This window comes from Taudactylus pleione, unplaced genomic scaffold (assembly GCF_031769625.1).
Source record: "Taudactylus pleione unplaced genomic scaffold, aTauple2 ptg000386l, whole genome shotgun sequence".
Lineage (NCBI taxonomy): Eukaryota > Metazoa > Chordata > Amphibia > Anura > Myobatrachidae > Taudactylus > Taudactylus pleione.
In genome coordinates, this window is record NW_028284787.1 from 9,527,791 (window position 1) to 9,548,931 (window position 21,141).

The 21,141-nt window shown below is 42.6% G+C and overlaps 1 protein-coding gene across 1 annotated transcript in view; it reads left to right on the forward strand.

Moving 5' to 3' along the window:
- PKD1L1 (polycystin 1 like 1, transient receptor potential channel interacting) overlaps positions 1-21,141 on the forward strand; it is a 291,862-nt gene that overhangs the window by 190,934 nt on the left and 79,787 nt on the right. Inside the window, exons 32-36 of the mRNA XM_088445652.1 lie at positions 451-667; positions 4,763-4,936; positions 8,614-8,733; positions 8,892-8,964; positions 18,396-18,499. Of these exons, the coding sequence (XP_088301778.1) occupies positions 451-667; positions 4,763-4,936; positions 8,614-8,733; positions 8,892-8,964; positions 18,396-18,499 (688 nt within the window). The remainder of the gene's footprint in view (positions 1-450; positions 668-4,762; positions 4,937-8,613; positions 8,734-8,891; positions 8,965-18,395; positions 18,500-21,141) is intronic.

Genomic DNA, 21,141 nt, shown 5'->3' on the forward strand with positions numbered 1-21,141 from the left:
CCTGAGGTTTCTGTGTGGAATTATATTGACAAATTTATTGGTATGGGCCCCCACAAGTTAGTTGCTCTGGGGCCCCCACAAACCTTAATCCAGCCCTTCTTCCAGAATACTCCCACAATTTGTGTTGGTTACTGGCGATCACATTGTCACCACCCAGTTCCCACTCCAAAATGCCTTATTTTACGGAAATACAAATCCAGTCAATTTCCATCCCACTTAGAATAGGACAGAGATAAGTAAAAAAGCGTAAATTCACATTTGCGAATGGCCTTTATACAAAAACTTGCCATTTACACCCATGAACTGAGATCCATCTGACACAGCATCATGCCCAGAGTCTGCTTAATGCCCCAATTTTTATTTATTACTAATATTAGTTTAATTTATTTTTGTTGTTATTCTGTATGTTTGGCTACCACATATTATTTATATTATATATTGTATTTGCAGTGTACCTGACAGTCTTGGACCATTATGGAAGATTCATGTTTGGCATAACAACAGTGGTTACTCCCCAAGCTTGTACATTAGTCACGTGGTTATCAAAGACCTTCAGAGTGGAACCAGCTGGTTTTTCTATGCAGAGTGCTGGCTTGCAGTTGATGAGGGAGATGGAAAAGTGGAGCGTGAATTCACATCTGTAGGACATGGATTAGGATTCAGAAGGGTAAATTAATTTGTATTTCAGAAACAATGCAACTAAAGTAATCCTTCTTTACACCAAAGTGTTATAGGATATTTGCTGTGCTCCCCCATTTTCGATTGCAAAAGCAGCCCCCATAGGTTTCTATGTAGAATATATCAAGATCCGGAATGCTTTGAAGCTTGGTCCTGGTAGCTAATGCCTTTAAAGTCTATGAGAGGATTCTGTAGGATGCATTCCAGGCAATGGCAGCTTGCGCATGCGTGGTCTGACGATCGTGCATGTGCAGAAGCGCTGCCAGGTCCCAAACCTGGGATTACACTTTACTTTCACACATTGCAGGGAGGACTTCTATTAGAGCCCCTGTCACTGCATGTTTTTTTCATACAGGCAATCCTTCATTTCTTATTGCCTCGATAAGCGCCGATAAGAAATGATAGTTATCGGGACCAAGCCCTGATGATTACTAAATATGCCCTTACTGATGTGTCCTCTTAAATCCTTGCCGATCACTCTACAAACGTGCACACAAATCGTGCCATGTGGTTACCTGCAGCAGCGTACACTATAGCACACACTGCTTGCAGACGCACACCTCGCACCGTGCGTGGTGCGATTTTCCGCGTGCACAGCAAAGATGTAGCAGGACAAATCTGTATATCTCTTGCTCTGTTGTTTTACAGACTAGACCTAGCTTTGAGAGGAGGGCTGAGCTTCATTCTGCATATAGTGGTTTTATAGCATAGGTGTATTTATAATGAGTGCAGGGGGTCCCGCACCACACACCCTGCACCCAAAGTATAATTACCTCACTTTGGCAAGTGGGTCCCTTCTTCATGGTGCCATCTTTGGGAAGATGGTGCTGCATAGTGACAGCAAAGTCTCTGGCACTGTACCAAAGCCTTTGTCTCTAGTGCGAATGCGCCATCTTCCCAAATATCACTGGGAAGACGGCTCTGTGGAGCCCACCTGGTTGGGGGGGATCTTGAGGTTGCAGAGAACATTTGAGGAAAGAGATTGGATAGACACAGAGGGGATGAGACCATATGATAGCCAGAATAGCTAGCGACCTGATGAATGGAAAGTCAAAATGTACTACTACACTAATATATAAATATATATATATATATATATATATATATACTAGCTGAAGTACTCAGCATTGTCTGGGTTTAAATCTGGGGTGTCCAACCTTTCACCTTCCCTGGGCCACATTAGAAGATGAAAACTTGGTTTGGGCCGCACATAAAATAAAATAACAGTAACGTAGTAGTAGTCCCCCCCTTGTAGTGCCCCCAGTAGTAGTAGTCCCCCCCCTTGTAGTGCCCCCATAGTAATCCACCCCCCTGGTAGTGCCCCCAGTAGTAATCCCCCCCTGGTAGTGCCACCATAGAAATCCCCCCCTGGTAGTGCCCCCATAGTAATCCCCCCTGGTAGTGCCCCCATAGTAATCCCCCCCTGGTAGTGCCCCCATAGTAATCCCCCCCTTGGTAGTGCCCCCATAGTAATCCCCCCCCCTTGGTAGTGCCCCCATAGTAATCCCCCCCCTTGGTAGTGCCCCATAGTAAACCCCCCCTTGGTAGTGCCCCCATAGTAATCCCCCCCCTTGGTAGTTCCCCCATAGTAATCCCCCCCCCTTGGTAGTGCCCCCATAGTAACCCCCCCCTTGGTAGTGCCCCCATAGTAATCCCCCCCTTGGTAGTGCCCCCATAGTAATCCCCCCCTTGGTAGTGCCCCCACAGTAACCCCCCCCTTGGTAGTGCCCCCACAGTAATCCCCCCCTTGGTAGTGCCCCCACAGTAATCCCCCCCTTGGTAGTGCCCCCATATTAATCCCCCCCTTGGTAGTGCCCCCATAGTAATCCCCCCCCTTGGTAGTGCCCCCATAGTAATCCCCCCCCTAGTAGAGAGAGACTTAATAAAAAAAAAAAAACACTTACCTGAAACTCCCGCTCCTGGTCCCGACGCTTCCACCGGCTCCTCTGGCCGCTTTGCATTATGGGAGAGACGTCGTCATGACGACGGCTCTCCCATTACCCACTGCGGGAGCCAGAAGATGGCTACCGCAGTGGGAGCAGCGGCAGCCGCTGAGAGTCTGACAGACTCTCAGCGGCTGCTGATTACAGCAAACACAAAGCTGCCGGCTCCGGCGGCTGCGTGTTTGTGCTGTGTAGCGCTGACCGGACTCCGTCCGGTCAGCGCTACACACGCGGTGCAGTCTGTGTCACAGTGACACAGACTGCACCGGCCCGCGGCCCGCATGACGCTGCGGCCCGGGGGGCACATGGCACCCTGCCCCCCGGCCCAGCCCGCCACTGGTGATTACGCTGGCGGCACAGTGAATGAAGGAGAGCGTGGGGGCGTGGTCTGGGGGCGCCGGGACTACAGTGAGCAATCCCGGAACAGCGGGACATATCGTGAATGTCCCTCGGAATCCGGGACACTTGAGAGGTATGCGGGCCGCATTACGAGCCGACCTGGGCCGCATGCGGCCCGCGGGCCGCGGGTTGGACAAGCCTGGTTTAAATCATCAAGATATTAAGTTTTATTATGTGATGTCATCTAAATCCATCCAGTGGAAGGCCCAGGACAGGCTCACTGGGTCATAGTTCTGCCCAACGCACTCCGCTGTGAGGTCTGACTGGGACTCCATCCACTCCTTTAGGCATCCCGGACCAATTGCCAACTCTCTGTGAAGTTTTCATCCAAATCCATCCATTGGAAGGCCCAGAACAGGCTCCCCAGGTCAAAGTTCTGCCCAGCGTACACCAACAGGAGGTGCGACCTGGGACCTCAGTCCCCTATTACAGTGGTTCTCAAACTCGGTCCTCAGGACCCCACACAGGTCATGTTTTCCAGGTCACCCAGCAGGTGCACAGGTGTATTCATTACTCGCTGACATATTTTAAAAATCCACAGGTGGAGCTAATTATATCACTTGTGATTCTGTGAGGAGACCTGGAAAAGATGCACTGTTTGGCGTTCTGAGGACCGACTTTGAGAACCTGTGCTCTAGTATGTCTTCTGGGATCCAATGTTACCACTCTGTGAAGTTTTCGTCCAAGTTATGTGATGTCATCCAAATCCAAACAGCGGAAGGCACAGAACAGACTCCCTGGGTCAAAGTTCTGCCTAGCATCCCCGGGTCAAAGTTCTGCCCAGCGTAGACCAACGAGAGGTTTGACCAGGACCTCAACCATTCAATTAGGCATCCCAGAACTATTGCAACCACTCTTTGAAGTTTTCATCCAAACCCATCCAGTGGAAGGCCAAGAACAGGCCCTGGGTCAAAGTTCTGCCCATATTCCCCAGGTCAAAGTTCTGGCCAGCACACACCAACAGGAAAGCCTGGGACTGGGACTTTATCCCCCTAGTATGTCTTCTGGGATACAATGTTACCACTATGTGAAGTTTTCATACAAATCCATCCAGTGGAAGGCTCAGAACATGCTCCTCATGTCAAAGTTCCGCCCAACCTACACCATTGGGAGGTCCACCCAGGACCCTAACCCCCCTAAAACATGGCCAGGATCCATCTGGACTACCTCGCGTTGGTTTCATCCCAATCAGTACAGGGGTGTCCAGATGCATAACCGGACAGACAGACAGTCAAACAAACAGACAAATTTATTTTATATATATATATACAGTGTGTGTGTGTATATTTATATATATATATATATATATATATAATACATATATATATATATATATATATATATATCAAAGAGGTCAACAATCCGGCACTCAACGGTAAAAGTAAACAGTCCCAGGTGCCCTCCACAGTAACACCTCCATGCACTGACTTCATACCATTCCAAATGCCGGCACTCTGGTAGAAATAATTATCAGACTCACATAGCTTCGTGTAGCGACGTTTCAGCGCCTTTAATTAGCGCTTTTCTCAAGCTTATAAGCTTGAGAAAAGCGCTAATTAAAGGCGCTGAAACGTCGCTACATGAAGCTATGTGAGTCTGATAATTATTTCTACCAGAGTGCCGCCATTTGGAATGGTGTATATATATATACATATATATATATATATATAGATATAATAAATAAATTATATGTATAACATGATCAGTGGACAGTTAAAGAAATTTCTTTTTATGTCTTTTAGCTCTTCTACTGCAAATTCACAGAGTATTTGGAAGACTTCCACTTCTGGGGCTCAGTCCTAAGCCGACCTTCTTACAGTTGGTTTACTCATACACAGCGAATCACTGCCTGTTTTGTCTTACTTGTGGGTTACATGTGCTTCAACATTGTCCTAATTCACCAGAAAGAAGAGCAGGTATTACTTTATTCATGCAGTGTTCTGAATGTAGAGAATGGATAATGTCATCTGTAATACATTTGTGTGTGGTGACAGGGCCGGCTCCAGGGGTAGCCGCACCCTGTGCCGGATGGTTCTTATGGGCCTCTAGTCACGCGCAAAAATGTGGGTGTGGCCTAATTGCCAAAGACCACGCCCCCTAAATTACATTCTTTGTGGGCGTGTCCGCATGGCACACCTCCCTTGTAATGTCAGGCTGGGGGCGAGCCCAGCACTCCGTCACTAGCTGGGCTTCCCCCAGCCCTCTCCCGGCACCCTTACCCCTACCGCAGCTGTGTGGTGGTGCCGGATCCCGCAGTAGCTGAATGGATGCTGCACACATGCGCGCGGCATCCATTCAGCTACTGCGGGGTCTGGCAACGCCGCACAGCTGTGGCGGTAAGGGTGCCCAACCTCCCGACCAGACCAAAAATACACCCAGTAACTTCACAGCAAACCAAAAATACACCCAGTAACATCCCAGAAAACCAAAAATACAGCCAGTAACTTCCCAGCAAACCAAAAATTCAACCAGTAACTTCCCAGCAAACCAAAAATACACCCAGTAACTTCCCAGCAAACCAAAATTTCAACCACTAACTTCCCAGCAAACCAAAAATACACCCAGTAACTTCCCAGCAAACCAAAATAGATTAATGGCCAAATGAATCAGAATCTGGCTCAGGGTGACATCCTACAGAAAAGTATGTGCCAAGAGGATACATTCATGCCACATGAGTTCTGTATCGATTTTTTTGCAGCTCTAGAAATGAATACTAATACTAGCAACTGGCAAAGGCAGAATAAATGACCAAATACAAATGTGTCCACATACATCTATCCTATGTGCGCAACAAGTCGCGTTAGACATAACATGTGAGTGCAGTGTGACTCGTTAGCGCCGAGCATCTCTTTGTGCTACTTTTTACCTTCAAACGCATCTTAATCACACAGTGGTGCAAATGGAACGCACAAGCAGCTCCTCCTGATTAAAACAATACCCGACATGCAGCTGTGACACTATAACGTAGCGTTTCGCATGCAAATACACTCACAGCCAACACAGAATATAGGCACCGTTGTGTAATTAATACATATATGAAGGTAAAAAGTTGGACGAAATGACGCTCAACACTACCGAGTCACGCCACGGCATGGCACGACTAGAAGGGCTTTTTAATGCGCAAGGAGGCTAGATGTATGTGAACACGTTTGTATGTACCAAATGTGGTTGGTGTAAATGTATTTACCTCAACAGACAATATTACTTAGCTATGGTTGTCTACTATCCAGACCTCTAGGAGATTGTTGCAGCACATGATATATTAAAGTACAATTATGTTATGCTTCAAGGTACATTCATTTGTCTCAGAATCATTGCAATAGTCATTATCGATAATGGCCAATAAACTAACATCTCATAATTCTCAAATATTTTCAATTTAAATTTACAATTACAGTTGCAACAACACTTTATAACAAACTTGCCTTTGCGTTCCTGCCGCCTCAGGCGCTAAAGTGCATATTCAATAACGGACGCAGTTTTTTCCTGCAGCCACAAGGTTTTTCCTATTCAATCGCCGGAGAGAAATTCAAGCCATGGTAATGGAGCATACACACGGTCAGATTTGTCAGATCTGTCAGATGAACGATTTGAACGATTTTACCAAAGATTTGAACGATTTTAACGATTTTTGACTGCATTAAAGTGAATGGAATCGTCCAAGTCTGACTGCAAACACATCAGATGTCAGATATCGTTATCTGACCATCGGGAACGCGCATCGTTCAAATCGTTCATCTGACAGATATGTCAGATATGTCAGATTTTCCTTCAGATATGAATGATTGAATGATTTTTTAAATCGTTATCGTTCAGATCTGAAAAAAATCTGACCATGTGTGTGCTCCATAAGACAGAGAAAATCCCTGTTTTACTTAAAAATGTAGGGAATCACTTCAGAACCCCTTGGACACTTCTCCTCCCCTAATGACTAATGAGGCAATTCGAAATTACCAGTTAGCTTAATTAGTCCAATATTTACATGTCATTATTACCCTAAAATCAACCTTTTCATTATTTATGCACTCCAAAGTTAATGACACTATTTAAATAAACAAAAAATAATTGCTTTTTATATATTTTTAACTTTTTTTTATAAAATTGGTCAAAACTTTTCTTTTGCATTTTTAATTTTATTCGTTATGAAACTAAAAAAATTATTAAAAAAAAAATGCACAAATCAGCCATTTGCAGCTTTTTTAAATATTAAAATATTTTTATTTGGGACAGTAATAAACATTATTACTGTTACCCAATATTTTTTTGGGGTACAGGCTGTTTTACAAAAAAATTTTTTAAACTACTCACAGGTTTTTGCGGTAAAAATTACCATTACTAATTATTCTAATTGGATACCGCGTGTATCAGGGGCATGCATACCTGCGGTAATGAAAAAGTGGTCACTATATCCGTTTTAATTTTTGTGCACAAAATTGTGTGGCCAATTGAATATGCCCCTAATTTGTATTCTATTACCAGGAGAGTACCAAGATCAGCACATTTTATATAAATTGCATGAATATGTGCATTTTATATACAGTAGTCATGACTGATAAGCGAGTCTTTCTGTGGATACATTTGACCTGAGATACTCTCTATTTACATTGCCTAGACAGTATTTTCTGGAGCCTGAGCAGAAGCTTATGTTTGCCTTCCTTATGTCTGCATTATCTGCCAACGACTTGCCCCTATCAAATCTGAAATTCAAAATAAACCAAGTAAAAATACTCTTACCTAATCATCCTTTTCCTAAACACCTTCTCACAATACTGTGACTTAGGGGTTTATGTATTAAGCAGTGAAATGCGTGGAGAAGTGGACCAGTGGAGAAGTTGCCCATAGCAACCAATCAGTTCCTACCTATTATTTTATAGATTGTACTTGATAAATGCTACTTCAAAGTAGGGATGTGCAGGCTCGGATAGGTTCGAGTTTGCACGTGGAGTTCGGATTTTTCCCTCCAAAAAAACGGAACTCAGAACGAGGCAAAACGTCATCTTACATGGACGAACATCATCATTCCTGGTCTTTTGTCCAGGAATGATGATGTTCGTCCATGTAAGATGACGTTTTGCCTCGTTCTGAGTTCCGTTTTTTTGGAGGGAGAAATCCGAACTCCACGTGCAAACTCGAACCTATCCGAGCCTGCACATCCCTACTTCAAAGCTGATTGGTTGCTATCGGCAACCTCTCCACTGGACTACTTCTCTAAGCTTTGCCCTGCTTGATACATAAACCTGTTAGTAGGCGAGATGAGAATCTAATACCGCAATGAAGATAAATCAACAACAGCACATGAACCCATTTGTCAAACTTTGTATACACAAAAGTAATACTCATATATTTTATTTTATCATGATTAGGTGTGCAGCAATACATTTCTCATTAGTTTTTCTCATATCTTTGTATTTCAAATATTATACCATAGCTTTTGTTCTGTTTTAGCATGATCATACATTTTTAATCGGGTTACAATTAACAAAAGGAAATATATAATTTGTGCTTATGTTGTGACATTTGCTTTGACTCTTATTCTGACACTCTGGTTGCCTTGATCAAGTATTAACTTTATTTGTTTCTGTTTAATTTCAAGCACACTGTTGAGATTGGTCTTCTTGACATCTCTACAATTTCCATGATATCTGGATTGCAAGTTACTCTGGCTGTTTATCCAGTTGTTGTGTTATTATCACTTCTCTTTAGGTTTAGTGAGGTAAGCTGTTTAATACATAATATTTTTGAAATATGTTTGATCAGAAATAAACATTTAATAAGTAATACTGTTGTTAACATGGACAAATATCTTGATATATACAACTGTTGCACAAATGGACCAGACATATAATCTCCCTCAATTTTATTTAATTGTAGAAAAAGTTGATTAAAGATTCTGGAGAAGAAAGACTTAAAGTGGTAAAAGACCCTCAAATCTACCCTACTGAAGGTGAGAAAAAGTATTAAATAAATAAAGTATCTGGACAAAAGTCCCAGTGAAGACTGAAACGCTGTTTCTCTCTATGACCCTTTTTAAAAACCAATAAAGGACCTTGCTGCTGATTACAAAAGTCTGGCGAGTGCAGTTTATAATGGAAATATATATATTTTTGTTCCACGGAGCATGTCTCCTGCTCCGTGGAACAAAAATAGGCGGCACTCGTCCGGACTTGGTAAAACAAGTGAGTGGTTTTATTCCAACATGAACCGACGTTTCAAGGCCCCAACGGCCTTTTTATCAAGGTGTGAATAACCAGAGATAAGTGCGTGCTTACCTTAAATCTAGTGATCACCAAATGAGGTCTCTGGTCCAGCAGCGCGCCTCCGTGCGGCGGGAGTCGCTTGTTGTGTGACGTCATCAAGCGGCGTCATGTAGGGAAGAGAGGGAGGCAGTGCCAAAGCTGTCTCCATGGAAACCGACAAATAGAGTGCCACAATGTGAGCGGCTCACGCTGCGCACGGAGGGAAGCGCTGCGGGATAAAGTGAAACAATGAAAAGTGAATGGATACTTAAACATACTGAAAATGATGTTAAAAACGTGAAGAAATAATGACATGATAACATATGGTGTAAGCAGAGATAGATAGAAGAGCTGTGGTGCAGACATGCTAAATATATATACCAAATCCCCCTTCCAAGGTTACTGTTCAGTATAAAGCCTATACATTATTGACTGACAAACATAGGACCGAATCAACTCATAAGAAGTCCCAACAACGATATCGAAACATTAAATTATGTTATGGATAATTGATAATTGTCAACAGAAGTAGGCAACAGTGTAAGATATACTATGTTTTTAAACACATGATGCCCAAGATATCTTCTCGTTAAGTCCACGCGGGTGTACTGTGTCCAATAAAGTAATCCATGTGGTTTCCAGGCGCAGAAGAAGTTTAGCTCGATCACCTCCTAATAGTAAAGGGGCAACGTGATCTATGATCTTGTATCGTAAACTAGTAAGTGGGTGGCCGGCAAGTTTGAAATGGCGAGCCACCGGTTGGTCAGAGTCTCTACCCTGTATGGCCAATTTGAATGATGAGCGATGAATGGCCATTCTCTCTTTGAACATACGAGTAGTTTGACCTACGTAGTTCAAGCCACAAGGGCATGTGAGTAGGTATATTACAAATCTAGACGTGAAGGTTAGGACATGCTGTATATAATACTTCTTCCCAGTATGAGGGTGACTGAAACAATTAGAGGGTACCATATAACTACACGTGACACAAGAGGCACAACGATAACAACCAGGTTTTTTGACTGTAATGCCGCTTGAAGTGGACGTTAGAGAGTGTGAGGTTATGTCTGCCTTCACCAAAATGTCCTTAAGGTTTCTACCTCTCTTGTAACTGATGAGAGGGGAGGTTGTAGACAATGAGACAAGATCTTTGTCCGTGCGCACTATCGGCCATAAAGCTTTCGCAGCTTTAGAAATCACCGGACTGCTGAGGGTAAACTCAGTAACAAATGGGATGCTGTCCCTCTTGGTGGATTTTGCTGTTGGATATAGTAATTGATCCCTAGTCATCATTAGTACCTCCTGCTTGTGTTTTAAAAGAGTGCCATTGTTGTATCCCCTGGCTTGAAACTTCTAAATGATTTTGTCTATTTCAATATCAATCTGAGTGGACGTGTTGGTGATCCTAGCCACCCTCATCATCTGGGACTTGGCAAGACCATTTTTAAGAGCTGGCGGATGAAAGCTGCTAGAGACCAAAAGAGTGTTTCTATCCGTTTCTTTTGAGTACACTGAAGTAAATATGGTGCCTTGATTCAGGGTAATACATACATCGAGGAAGTGTACTGAGACTGGACTGCAATTAAAGGTAAATTTAATCGGAGTGCTGTCTTCATTAATAAAGGTTGATGACAGCAATCAACTGATCCTCACTGCCACTCCATATCAAAAAAAGGTCGTCTATATACCGTGTGTATGTAAAAATATGTTTGGAAATTTCGGGATCTGAGAAAAAGAATTCATGTTCTTTCTCGAACATGTAAATGTTTGCGAACGATGGCGCTACGTTCGATCCCATTGCGCATCCCTTCTTCTGTCTGAAGAACGATCCGTTAAAGTAGAAATAGTTGCGCGTTAATGTCAATTCTAGTAGTTTAATGTATAAGGCAATATTACACTCATCGAAGGCATGATTAAATAGAAACCGTTCCACTACTTGTAGACCCTCTGTCTGGGGGATAACGGTGTAAAGACTCTTTACGTCCATTGTGCACAACAATGCATTTGGAGGTATGGCAGTGAGATCCTTTAGTTTGATCAAAAACGATACCTAGATCGGCTCATACAACCCCTTGTGATCCAACAAAAAACCTACCTTAAGGACACTACCTCGTTTTTGATCAAACTAAAGGATCTCACTGCCATACCTACAAATGCATTGTTGTGCACAATGGACGTAAAGAGTCTTTACACCGTTATCCCCCAGACAGAGGGTCTACAAGTAGTGGAACGGTTTCTATTTAATCATGCCTTCGATGAGTGTAATATTGCCTTATACATTAAACTACTAGAATTGACATTAACGCGCAACTATTTCTACTTTAACGGATCGTTCTTCAGACAGAAGAAGGGATGCGCGATGGGATTGAACGTAGCGCCATCGTTCGCGAACATTTACATGTTCGAGAAAGAACATGAATTCTTTTTCTCAGATTCCGAAATTTCCAAACATATTTTTACATACACACGGTATATAGACGACCTTTTTTTGATATGGAGTGGCAGTGAGGATCAGTTGATTGCTGTCATCAACCTTTATTAATGAAGACAACACTCCGATTAAATTTACCTTTAATTGCAGTCCAGTCTCAGTACACTTCCTCGATGTATGTATTACCCTGAATCAAGGCACCATATTTACTTCAGTGTACTCAAAAGAAACGGATAGAAACACTCTTTTGGTCTCTAACAGCTTTCATCCGCCAGCTCTTAAAAATGGTCTTGCCAAGTCCCAGATGATGAGGGTGGCTAGGATCACCAACACCTCCACTCAGATGGAGATTGAAATAGACAAAATCATTCAGAAGTTTCAAGCCAGGGGATACAACAATGGCACTCTTTTAAAACACAAGCAGGAGGTACTAATGATGACTAGGGATCAATTACTATATCCAACAGCAAAATCCACCAAGAGGGACAGCATCCCATTTGTTACTGAGTTTACCCTCAGCAGTCCGGTGGTTTCTAAAGCTGCGAAAGCTTTATGGCCGATAGTGCGCACGGACAAAGATCTTGTCTCATTGTCTACAACCTCCCCTCTCATCAGTTACAAGAGAGGTAGAAACCTTAAGGACATTTTGGTGAAGGCAGACATAACCTCACACTCTCTAACGTCCACTTCAAGCGGCATTACAGTCAAAAAACCTGGTTGTTATCGTTGCGCCTCTTGTGTCACGTGTAGTTATATGGTACCCTCTAATTGTTTCAGTCACCCTCATACTGGGAAGAAGTATTATATACAGCATGTCCTAACCTGCACGTCTAGATTTGTAATATACCTACTCACATGCCCTTGTGGCTTGAACTACGTAGGTCAAACTACTCGTATGTTCAAAGAGAGAATGGCCATTCATCGCTCATCAATCAAATTGGCCATACAGGGTAGAGACTCTGACCAACCGGTGGCTCGCCATTTCAAACTTGCCGGCCACCCACTTACTAGTTTACGATACAAGATCATAGATCACGTTGCCCCTTTACTATTAGGAGGTGATCGAGCTAAACTTCTTCTGCGCCTGGAAACCAAATGGATTACTTTATTGGACACAGTACACCCGCGTGGACTTAACGAGAAGATATCTTGGGCATCATGTGTTTAAAAACATAGTATATCTTACACTGTTGCCTTCTTCTGTTGACAATTATCAATTATCCATAACATAATTTAATGTTTCGATATCGTTGTTGGGACTTCTTATGAGTTGATTCGGTCCTATGTTTGTCAGTCAATAATGTATAGGCTTTATACTGAACAGTAACCTTGGAAGGGGGATTTGGTATATATATTTAGCATGTCTGCACCACAGCTGTTCCATCTATCTCTGCTTACACCATATGTTATCATGTCATTATTTCTTCACGTTTTTAACATCATTTTCAGTATGTTTAAGTATCCATTCACTTTTCATTGTTTCACTTTATCCCGCAGCGCTTCCCTCCGTGCGCAGCGTGAGCCGCTCACATTGTGGCACTCTATTTGTCGGTTTCCATGGAGACAGCTTTGGCACTGGCTCCCTCTCTACACGACGCCGCTTGATGCATGACGCCGCTTGATGACGCCGCTCCCTACACGACGCCGCTTGATGACGTCACACAACAAGCGACTCCCGCCGCACGGAGGCGCGCTGCTGGACCAGAGACCTCATTTGGTGATCACTAGATTTAAGGTAAGCACGCACTTATCTCTGGTTATTCACACCTTGATAAAAAGGCCGTTGGGGCCTTGAAACGTCGGCTCATGTTGGAATAAAACCACTCACTTGTTTTACCAAGTCCGGACGAGTGCCGCCTATTTTTGTTCCACGGAGCAGGAGACATGCCATATATCAATCTTTAGGCAGGCACCCCGGCGATTCACCTGTATACTGAGTGCCCGTCTACATGCTACTATATATATATATATATATATATATACACAGCAATTGACGACACTCAGACATCTTCTTAATAAGTAATCTCATTAATCAATCCAGCGTTTCAAGCTACTGCTCGTCACTTGGGATACAAATTTATACAAACAGTGTGCTCTTAAGTATACAAAACAATGCCTATTAATCAATAATCCAAATGTACTCACCTGGACAGATGCCGCCATCTGATTACACCTGGTCCAGCACGCCATCTCCACAGCGTCGCGTCCCCAGTGATGTCATTATGCTGTGTGATCCACAAGAGCCAATGGGAAACCCCTCCACCTGTTGCCAAGGCAACAGAACAAAAAAACTAAACATAATATATAAAAACAGTCAGTTGAAATAGGGCAATAGTGCGACCGATTCCCATATTAGCACTAGCTAAAGGATCTTACATTAATACTAGAATGCATAACAACATTAATCATTAAACTTCAACATTTTCCATAATACTGTACACAAAATAGAACACAAATTAGCGCTGACCCACAATAAACACTATTAGGGCACTACAAAAAACACTGTAGCCCCAATGATTTATTTAAGTCTTAAAATGATACAGCTGGCTGACAATCACTATTCTTAAATAAACCAAAAGTAAATAACTATAGAGACCTGGGTTAATCTCATATGAAAAGTGCACAAATTTATTATGATAAAATCCACATTCATAAAACCAATAAGTCAACATAACCATAGACCCTCCAACATGACCTATTCCATTAGGTACAAAATGCTCTGCTCCTGGACTTCCATCTTAATGTATGATTGCAGACACCTGTGCTGAAACACTTGTCTCATCAATTACCTAGTTCAACACAGGTGGCTGCAATCATACATTAGGTGGGACGTCCAGGAGCAGAGTGTTTTGTACCTAATGGAATGGGTCATGTTGGAGGGTAGCCACCCCAAATTGTTGAAACATCTATATATTATAATACCAGTTAATATTCCAGTAGCAACGTATTTAATATATTGACCAGAAGCTGTCAGTTTTAGTATTCCAATCTAATAATTCACTTCATATGGACAGTTTGTAATAAACAGTGGTATTGTCAGAAGCCTCCTTATATGCACAGTTATATTCAGAGATGCAGGCAGTGAATCACTGAAATTGAACAGTAGGCAGTGTACTAAATTAGTTGCCACTTATATATAAGGTGCTTTTGGATATACAAATATTTTTTCATTTACAACAAATTAGAGCAGTGGTTATCAAACTCGGTCCTCAGGACCCCACACAGGTCACGTTTTCCAGGTCACCCAGCAGTTGCACAGGTGTATTCATTATTCACTGACACATTTAAAAAGATCCACAGGAGGAGCTAATTATTTAACTTGTGATTTTGTGAGAGGAATTGGAAAACATGCACTGTTTGGGGTCCTGAAGGCCGAATTTGAGAACCTGTGAATTAGAGGGACTATGGACCCCATTTAGCAATGAACCTTAATACCAGCCCCATATTAGTTTAGTATCGCAGTGATACTGACGAATATGCCCAGGGGCAAACGCAGGATTTCTAGTTGGGAGTTTCCTAATGCTTGATTTTAGAGGCCAATCCATGAAGATGACATACTGTAGTTAGCAATTAACCAGCTTTAACATGCTTCATACAAACAAAGTATAGTGTATGTCATAATTTCAGCATATACAGGACCAGTGATCACAGTAAGCCATTAGAAGCAGCAGTAGGGGCATCCTGTCTTAGCTGAATGTTTTTATTTCACATGGATGTGGGCACCATTCCAGAGCATGGGAAGAAATCCGGGAGTATGGGGGAGCAGCAGAAGAACCTAGCACTGTCCCGGACATATACAGTATGTATATGTTGGTCTCCTTATGCATTGGATAGTGTATTATTATACAGTATTATTAACCCTATTGATTGTCTATAGCATTGGAACCCTAACAGTGCATGTTTTCCAGATCTCCTAGTTGGTACACACGTGTAATCATTACTGGCTGACACATGTTAAAAGATCCACAGGTGGTGCTAATTATTTAATTTGTGATACTGAGGAGAACATGCAGCATTAGTACATTTGTATTGTATACTATTTCTTTTGGGGTCATGGTGTGGACTGGGGAGGGGGTTTCCAGGCATTCGGAACCCCCCCCCCTGTGTATGCCAATGATGCCGTTGGCTAGATGGCATGATGTGCCCTCTTACCTAAAGAAATGGACAAAAGCAGGGACAAGGTGTTCTCTACCTGCTTTCCCTCACCATCCCAGGTGGCTCCGTCACCCTGCTCACATGGAAGCTCCCACTATCTCGTTGACTCCCTCTTCTTTCTGCTCACCTGGCTGCTTCTCCAATCAGATGTTACCAATGCTGATCGGAGTATGCGCAGGCGATACAAACACTTTCACAAATGCTGAGATAAGCAAATGTGAAAGTTGTTTGATATCTCCTTTGCCGCAAGGGCTGTCCGACACTTAAATATGGAGATAAAAAAAATTTATTTTCATATTTATTATTTTCATGTGCTGCTATTTGCTCTGTTTTTTAAAGAGATCCCTATATGGTGAAGTATCACCAGACTTTGTTCTCAGCCCCTGATTTTGTTTATGGTGCACCTCTTTTTTCAATGTACTAATTTACTCAAAAAGGGGGAGAGTTATTAAATCTTGGAGAGAGATACAGTGGAGATATATAAAGTACCAACCAATCAGCTTCTCTAACTGTCATTTTACAGACTGAACCAGAAAAGTTAGAAGTTGACTGGTTGCTATGAGCAACTTCTCCACCTTTTATCTCTGCAAGATTTGATAAATCTCCCCCTAAGCCTCCAGTACAACCACTGCCCTAATGATCTACCTTCCCTCCCTAACTTCTGCCCATCCTTAATATCTGGTGTAATTGTCTCTGCTGTTTCCACATGACATGTTGCAGAGCTGCCTAATCTGAACATGCCCAAAATATCTTCTTACTTCTTACCAGAGTCGCTTTATTATCTTAATTCCTCCCAGTCTCCCAAGCTCAGTGCGCTACTGTTACCCTTGAATCCACTCTCTGCTTTATCCTCACAACTTGTCTCTTGTACAGTCCTGTCATCTCCATTTTCAAGATATTGCTAGAACACATCTTTCCTTACTTAAGATGCAATCATCTAATACTCTTATTCATTCTCTTATCTTCTGCTTTGACTAATACAACCTGGTATTCTCAAGCTACTGCTCTAATTAAGTCCATCCAAAATGTCACAGCACAACCAATATTCCACTGTTGCCGTCCCACATCTGCAGCTCCACTCTACAAATCCCTCCACTGCTTGCCATATCCTATTGAATCCAATTTAAGTTACTCACTCTATCAGATCTACTTCAGTCCTGCTCCTCGCCTCATGTGATAGGAGCTAAGCTCAATGTCTCACAAAATGTAGCTCACATCACTTTATAAGCTGAAGCACCTGATTGAAAGGAATCTATCCAGAAAAGAGAAACATAAAAGATTCCCCTCTTCCCCCATTACTCCACTTTCATTATCTTCTATCCCACCACAGTCCTACTACGGCACTGCTAATCCCTCCTACCATTCTCTTCTATCCCACCACAGTCCTACTACGGCACTGCTAACCCCTCCTACCATTCTCTTCTATCCCACCACAGTCCTACTACGGCACTGCTAACCCCTCCTACCATTCTCTTCTATCCCACCACAGTCCTACTACGGTACTGCTAATCCCTCCTACCACTCTTCTATCCCACCACAGTCCTACTACGGCACTGCTAATCCCTCCTACCATTTTCTTCTATCCCACCACAGTCCTACTACGGCACTGCTAATCCCTCCTACCATTCTCTTCTATCCCACCACAGTCCTACTACGGCACTGCTAATCCCTCCTACCATTCTCTTCTATCCCACCACAGTCCTACTACGGCACTGCTAATCCCTCCTACCATTCTCTTCTATCCCACCACAGTCCTACTACGGCACTGCTTATCCCTCCTACCATTCTCTTCTATCCCACCACAGTCCTACTACGGCACTGCTAATCCCTCCTACCATTCTCTTCTATCCCACCACAGTCCTACTACGGCACTGCTAATCCCTCCTACCACCGTCCTCTCCCTGTCACTTCACCCCAGCTTCATCCACATCTCATTAAACTCCCTCACTGCCCACCTCCTACAAACTCCCCTCCTAGCACTGGAGGCCGCACCATCGCTACATTCTGTTCATCTCGGTTCCCCAAATTAATCTCACCTCCTCACTACAGCAACCCTGATAATATCATTTACATCATAGAATCAAGTTCCCGGACCTTTGTGTTGTTAACCCACTGTTTACACCTGATAGGCTAATTATCACGTATATGTTTTTGAATCTGCTCAGATACGCAAAGAAATACGCATTAACTGTGGGCTGACTTCAGAGCTAATTTGTTAGCTCTGGGGGATCAATTAGCCCACTGTAATTTATGTGGCTAATGGAATTCCCCCTAAACCTCTACCTAAGGCCCACAACAGGGCTGCATTAAATATAGGTTTTAAATATATAAAGTCAAACATTAAAATAACCTTTCAGTTTCAGATGATTTGCATAGCATTGAATTTTGTTCACTTGATGGACTAATGGTATAATATGCTTTACATCAGGGATGTCTACATACTGTAGGTGCCTTTGATTGTTGTTATATGATTGTTTACTGTCCTTTTTAAAAATGCATTCCCTGTTATGAGCCAGCTAATAGAACAAGTTACTCTCTCTATGCAAATTATAGGACATCAACGTTCTGTATCAGCAGCAGACACCATATTTGAATCCAATTTGACCTGGCATCATTTCCAGTATTGGGCCTATGATGCTTGGAAGAAGAAATATGAGGTACTGAACATGTGTTTTTTTTCCAGTTTTTAAGGATTCACTATCTTCAAGCGATTATCGAGTGGGTAAAATTCTGCTAAATACAATATATAAAAATAAATATTTTCTGTGTTGTTGTTGGAAAACATAGCCATAGCAAAATGTGTTGTTTCTGGTTTGTATATCATTGGTTTTTCACTTTGCACAGTGTTGAATTGGCTGATTTGGCTGACATAGGACAAGTGTATATCAATCGAGGCCTACTGTAGCTACTGAGCAATAAAAAGGCAGCTGTTTTCACATGAACTATTTTTCCTGATTTATATATAATTTGCTTCATATTTTGACCTGGCTAGAAATCTGCTGATGTCATGGCATCATTGCTCATTGTGGAGGACAAGATCTGTGGTTTTATCTACCACCCCAGAAGCCTAATGCTTTTAGCAAGGATTCAAGCAATATACACATGCATAGTGAGACATGACCCAGAGGGGATCCTACGAGGCCTGCCTGACTTTGCTGGGCCCCCAATTTAAGGGTAGTGGATAACACCATCTTTATTGGGCTATGGGGACACAGTAAAGTGGTGAACCTTTTTTTCAATACTTCAAAATGACTTCAAACTGGAGTTGTTAGTACGAGGACTAATGAGAAGTTGCAATGTCTGTGATTGTGACTTCTCATTGGTACTTCTGCACAGAGTATCATACATAGGTCCGTTTTCAATTTGAGGCGAAAAGTCAGTTTCTGCGATACTTTTTCGCCGATGACGTAATTTTTGCCTGTTTTGACTTTTTTGAAAGACTTTCCGCCTAGGCGGAAAGTCAATGCAATGTCATAGGCAGAAAAGTTTAGCCTATGAATAGCAGGCGGAAAAAAGTGCAGCAGAATTGGGGTTTTGGGGGGCAACATTGCGGGAACCCCCGTGCAGCCTTCAGACATCCCCCAAAGGTAAACTGTGTCAATTTAAAAAAAAAAAACACTTAAGAACACCCCAAAAAATCACTTTGAATTTGGGGGCAAAAAAAAAAATGTTTGGGGAAAAAGATAAAAACTAGCAAACTTGACTCTCGGGGGTTCCCCAAGTATGCCCCAGGCGTTTTTTCATTGCAGGTGCCTGCGGCAGGTGGATTTTTCACGATTTTTTAACTTAACTTTACAAACTTCAAAATATGCTGACCCCCATTTTCAAGTACCCCAAATTTTCTGGGATAAGTTATTTCCTGCAAAAACAAATCCTGAATACTATTCTGCACCACTTATACAAAAACTCTATTTAGCAGCTATTGATCCAGTTTAAAAACACCAAATACCTTTAGCAAGCCAAATCGAGGGGTACCATAGCAAACCCCCATGTCAGAGCATCTTTTGGGGGATGTCAGGCTGATTTCTCCAAATCTGACAGTACTTTCCGCTTGTTTAAGTTTCACCGGGTCCCGTTTTTGCATACTTTCAAATTGAGTAGGGGGATACGCAGGCACGCGCGAGATACTTTTCCGCCTACAAAACACGCGATGTAGGCGAAAAGTCCGGGAGGTGGAAATGTATCGTGGGTCCGCTCAAATTGAATATGGCTCTTAATGCCATACAGACCAAGTCTTCTGCCGGGGCTATAAGTCTAACCACAGAGCCCAGAGAAAAACAGAATCACAGAACTTCGCTCTCTCTCTCTGAGGGAGATGTACCAAGCCTTGGAAAGTAATAAAGTGGACAGAGATAAAGTACCAGCCAATCAGCTCCCAATGTGCTAATTTGATCTTTTTGCCAGAGAGCTTTGTTTTATGGAATGTGTCACATAGGCCAGTCTTACACTAGTGTGACAAGTATAACTCTTATCTTATAGAGCATACATACTGTATATGGCTAGGCATTATTATGAGTCAATCAGTTGCTCAGTCAGTCGGTTGTTCTAGCTGAAATGTATTGATCTGTAATGTTTCCCGAGGCCTGAAGTCTGTAAATGGGAGAACCACAGATAGACCAAGTAAACTATTAGTGAAATATAGAAAGTATGACTGATAAGGAAAACTACTGATTTGCAACATATGTTGGCTTCTAGCTCCCCCTAGTGGGTTGCCAGTCAGTAAATGTCTGTGAGAATAAAGCTAGGTACACACTGGAGTGACGGACATTCGTCCTGACATCGGAATGAATGACCATGAAAAGTGATTGTGCGTCCACACTGGACGACTTTAATGAACGATGGAATGATCATTGTTCCGTCATTCATTAACAATGCACTGGCCACTAGCGATATCGCTAGGTTTGATGTGCAGCACATCAAACCTTGCGACCATCACTAGCGACCATGGGAGCACGCAATCATGCGTACACACTGAGCGATATAGGCGATATATCGTTACTAAACTGCAAATCATCCCGACATTTCTCCAGTGTGTACCTAGCTTATGGCTGCCTGCAGTCTTTTGGGTGCAGAGGACAAATGCATCTTTAAGGGGTACTGCTGCTTTTACTATTTGACTGCAGAGGATAAGAAATTATCCTGCACAAGACTAACATACAAAAAGACAAAAGGACATCCAACAGACACATCATGTAATAGGACCAAATAGTGTAGTTGGCAGTGCTCCCTGGAATCAAATAACTTCAGTAGTATGCAAGAACAAGGAGGGTTTACCAGAAGGCAAAGAAAACACTGATTC